General features: G+C 45.4%; 1 protein-coding gene across 1 annotated transcript; it reads left to right on the top strand.

The window, feature by feature from the left end:
• Positions 1-523: 523 nt before the first annotated feature.
• Positions 524-4,099, top strand: LOC125539287 (F-box protein PP2-A13). The gene is made up of 3 exons (XM_048702711.2): positions 524-1,439; positions 1,900-2,018; positions 3,359-4,099. The coding sequence occupies exons 1-3, from the start codon at positions 1,086-1,088 to the stop codon at positions 3,780-3,782; spliced, it is 897 nt and encodes a 298-aa protein (XP_048558668.1). The 5' UTR covers positions 524-1,085; the 3' UTR covers positions 3,783-4,099.
• Positions 4,100-4,456: the final 357 nt, after the last annotated feature.

The following is a 4,456-nucleotide window of genomic DNA, read 5'->3' as shown; positions in this document are numbered from 1 at the left end:
ACCGCGGCCAACCACGTTATCCCTTTCTCCGATGAGGTTTTGGTGACTCGAGTGCCCTCCTTCCTCTTTGCGAAATCGACTGAATGCTTTTTTTTTTTCTGGCTGCCCGAGGTTTAGTAAATGCACTGTATTTTTTCACAACAATCCTCTAGGCTTTATTAATCATGAGAAACATTTACAGATATACTATTTGCACTTGGGCATGGAGAAGCCAACCACAAGTGACGACCATGATTAAGAGAAAGACAAAACCTAGCGAAATTATGAGCATCAACACTTGTGTAGTACTTGTCATCAAAATAAATAAAAATGGATGTATCTAGAACTAAAATACGTCTAGATACATTCTTTTTTATTCAATTTGATGATAAGTATTTTCGGACGGAGAAAGTACATATTGTTACTTCATCTGATATACTCCTATAATATTCTGAAAGTAGGAATACTGCTAAGGACTATCCCCGACTCGAAGCCACGTTCAGATCACGAACCTACCTTCTCCAATAGATAAACACTGTAAATCCAACCTGATCCGTTAAGAGACCCAAAGATTGGCACTCCACTACAACAATATCCACTTCAATTTACACCTGTCCTAAAAAGTGCGCTACTTTGCAGTACAGGCCCATGCCAGCGTCCGTCTGCCTCCGTTAAATTCCCCCATCCAGAAATCCCCTCGCTTCCCCTCGCCTCCCCCTCCAATCCGAGAAACAATGGCGGAATCCCTCGTGGCCGGTTCCACCCCTCTCCCCGTCTGAAGCGTACTTGTGTCTCAGCTCGATTCGGTGCCGTGTCTCCCCGAGAATCTGTGGCCTGAGGCGGATTTGGTCGCCAAGTTCCGAGCTTTCCCGTCGGGCTGGTGTTTCGGGACACAATCCCAGATCGTTTTGGCTCCGGATGAAGGCTTCTTCGCCGCGGGTTCGCTGATCCCAAGCGGAATTGGCGGCCCTCCAACCGTCGCCGCCGGATAGGCGCCCACCTGGAAGGCATTGAGGGCTGACGCCGAACAAGTTCTGAAACTTTTCCTTGCCCTGGAGCAATCTGTCGTCGAATCGCTTGGCAATCGGCTGCGGCTTGGAGCGCAGATGGGGGCGGGGGCTTCGAGCATGGAGGGGTCGGAGGGGTGGGGCCAGACGTCGCTGGGCGACATGCCGGAGAGCTGCGTGGCGCCGGTGCTGCTCTACCTCGACCCGCCGGAGATATGCCTCGTCGCCCGCCTCAACCGCGCGTTCCGCGGCGCGGCCTCCGCCGACTGCGTCTGGGCCACCAAGCTTCCCGCCAACTACCGGTACCTCGCCGCCCTCGCCGCGGCGGCCGACGACGATAGCAGCAGCGACGGCTCGGTGGAGGGCAATGGTAGGTGCTCCTCCTCCGTGGCGACCAAGAAGGAGAAGTACGCGCGCCTGTGCAGGCCAACCCCCTTCGATGGGGGCACCAAGGTAGCTTAATCTCTTTTCTACAGTTTCAACTTGTACTTGTTGCAGGCCAACTAGTACAGCTTGCTTTAAGCATGTTGATTGATTAGTTTGCTCCTTGTACTTGTTGCAAACCAACCAGTACAGCTTTGCTTTCATGACAAAAAAGTGTATTCCTTGGAAGAGAGGATCTAGAAGGTAGATTTGGTTTGTGTGCAACGAATCTGAGATGCTGAGAGGGGTTTGTTAACTATGACTGGTAATGTTTCTGAGAGTTTAGATTATGGATTGCTTGGTTGCTTATGTGGGCTAGTAGGCTCATAAAGACCCAGATATATGGAGCAGTAGTTTTCCTTTCATGTGTCAGTGTCTATTGGTCTCTGTTTTCCTTCTTTGTTTATGTTTGCTGTCTTGGATGGTGTTTATTCTTGGCTTTTCTGGTACTTATGCTGAAATTATTACTTGACTGAAAACACCTCTGTAGGAATTTTGGATCCAAAAGAGCAAGGGTGGTCTTTGCATGTCCATCTCCTCGAAGGCTTTGGCGATTACCGGCATCGATGATCGGCGGTATTGGAGCCACCTTACCACAGACGAATCAAGGTACTTCCGTCTTGCTAAGTTTTGGGTTAAAAGTTGCTCCATGGGAAGTTAAGGTTGAATTCCGTCGAAACCTTCTTTGTGTGGAAACCTGTTCAGATTTTTGTACTAATTGAAAATTTGAGTATTTTTTCCTAGAACATACTCCCTCTGTCCCAGAATATAAGAACGTTTTTGATACTATGCTAGTGTTAAAAACGTTCTTATATTTTAGGACGGAGGGAGTACTACATAGCAAATTTGAGCATGGCAGAACGGAGTATCTCCGTTGTGTCATAGTTCTCTAAAATGTCCTATTGTATGGAGGTGAAGTCTTTGGATGCCTGTGTTCATTCATGTGTGCCACTGTATAGTTGGTATGACCGTTTCCTTGTTATTGAATAGTAGGAATAACAGGCGTTGTTTGCCCTCTGCTGCCGACAAGGCCCTATTCCTCAATTGTAAGGATGTTTTGACTTTCAATTCTTTCCCATGACCATAAGGTGCATCAGAGACTTGGGAATGTAATTGGTATGTCTTGGTGGTTGATTAAAATGTCGGGGTTTGGTAGTTCATAGATGGGAAATTAGAGATCATTAGTTTCTTCTGGTTGTGCACTCTAAGAGATGCGAGAAAGCTCATAGTCGTAACAAGAGCTCATTTCTGTGATAAAGGTCTATTTCGGTTTATCTGTTGCACTAGTATGTCATTCAGTGGCGGTGCTAGGAGTTGGAAGCTAGTGATGTCAAAGCTATATGCATACCCATATATGTTGATAATTTTTTGTTAAATTCAAGTGTATTAGTGCAGCTATCACAAATTTTGTGATGTCACTTGACATCACAAACAACACCTAGCGCCACCACTTGTCATTCCTTTGGTCTTGTGATGAGATAGTCATATAGACAATCTTGGAGCCAACCATCATATTGCATACTGCCAGACCTAACACTTCAGTCTTGTGATAAAACATCTAGGTGCATCCTAGCTTCTACCCTGGTTATTGATTTATTTCTGATGCAAATCGTACCACTAAAAACAATGTTATGATGCAATTTATGGGCTGAATCCTTATATGCCCCTGAAAAGTCCCCCCCCCCCCCCTTCTGTCTATGACATGAGGTTTCGCCTTTTTATTTTTTGGTGTCTACATGACTAGTGCATTGAGTATGGTTTTATCTTTGTTCTGCTCAAGCATGTAGTTGCTTCATTGCGCTATTGATTGATCTAGCATCAAGCTTAAAAAGAGCTCTTGACACTTGTAGTTTCACACATTCGTACTTCTCTTCCGATGTCCTTTTGTATGGTCATCGTTACAGTTACTAGATAAGTGACTGCTAAACTGCTATCTTTTTCTGTTACAGATTCCATAGTGTTGCCTACCTTCAGCAAATATGGTGGCTGGAGGTGGCTGGGGAGATTGATTTCTGCTTCCCTGCTGGTTCATATAGCCTTCTCTTCCGGCTCCACTTGGGCCGGCCACACAAGCGCATGGGCCGTCGGGTCTATGACTCTGAGCTCATCTACGGTTGGGACATTAAACCGACACGGTTTCAGCTCTCAACTTCAGATGGCCAGCACACAACGTCCGACTACCATCTAGATGGACCAGGACACTGGATCCTTTACCATGTCGGTGATTTTGTCATATCGAGTTCGGATGAGTTGACCAAGCTCAAGTTCTCTATGATGCAGATTGATTGCACGCATACAAAAGGCGGCCTGTGTGTCGACTCTGTTTTCATTTATCCTAAGGATCATCAGCCCGAGGAGTGCATACGCAAGTAATTTTGCAAACCTGCTGTATCACTCCATGTGGCAATTGATAGGCGGTGCCTAGCCTTTTTCATAGCTATTCTCGTCCAAAACCCGTTGTAAATATTCCTTCATTTGAACCTGGAGTCATGGTACGTATTCTTTGTAGTGATAGTTAAATAAGTTGGGGTCAGGAGGATTTAGATGTAGGTGGTGATGTATGATTAGAGTGGTAGGTGTTCATCTGTAGAAAGAGCAGTTTCATTTGTTCGTCATTGTTGTGGTGATGTTTTTGTAAATACATTTTCCTGGATCCTGTCTCTACTTCGTTGAACCTAGTTATTTCTCAACACTTGTCCACAAAAAATCACTTTGGATAAGTGTAACCTGCTCTTTGCTTCCCATGTGTCGTGATACAACGAAAACAGAGATTGGGAACTCCAGCCTTTTGTGGGTAGATTCTTTGTGTTTTAAAAATGAGAATTCAAGCTGAAATATTTTTCGAACCATTCGCCCGAATTATGAGAAGTTTTCACATGTGTTCCTCGTGTCAACACCTTCAAAACTAGGTAGGTTTGCGATTTTGTACGTGCAAGTGTTCTTTCCATGTTGGTGTTTGTACTTCCAGTTTCGGCGTCGCCTGTGTCAATTTATGTTAGCAGTGTGTACTTTCCCACGAACATGGCAGTACATATGCACTTGTGTCA

Source organism: Triticum urartu, chromosome 2A (assembly GCF_056163025.1).
Source record: "Triticum urartu cultivar PI428250 chromosome 2A, HENAU_Tu73, whole genome shotgun sequence".
Lineage (NCBI taxonomy): Eukaryota > Viridiplantae > Streptophyta > Magnoliopsida > Poales > Poaceae > Triticum > Triticum urartu.
This window is presented reverse-complemented; position numbering and strand designations above follow the sequence as displayed.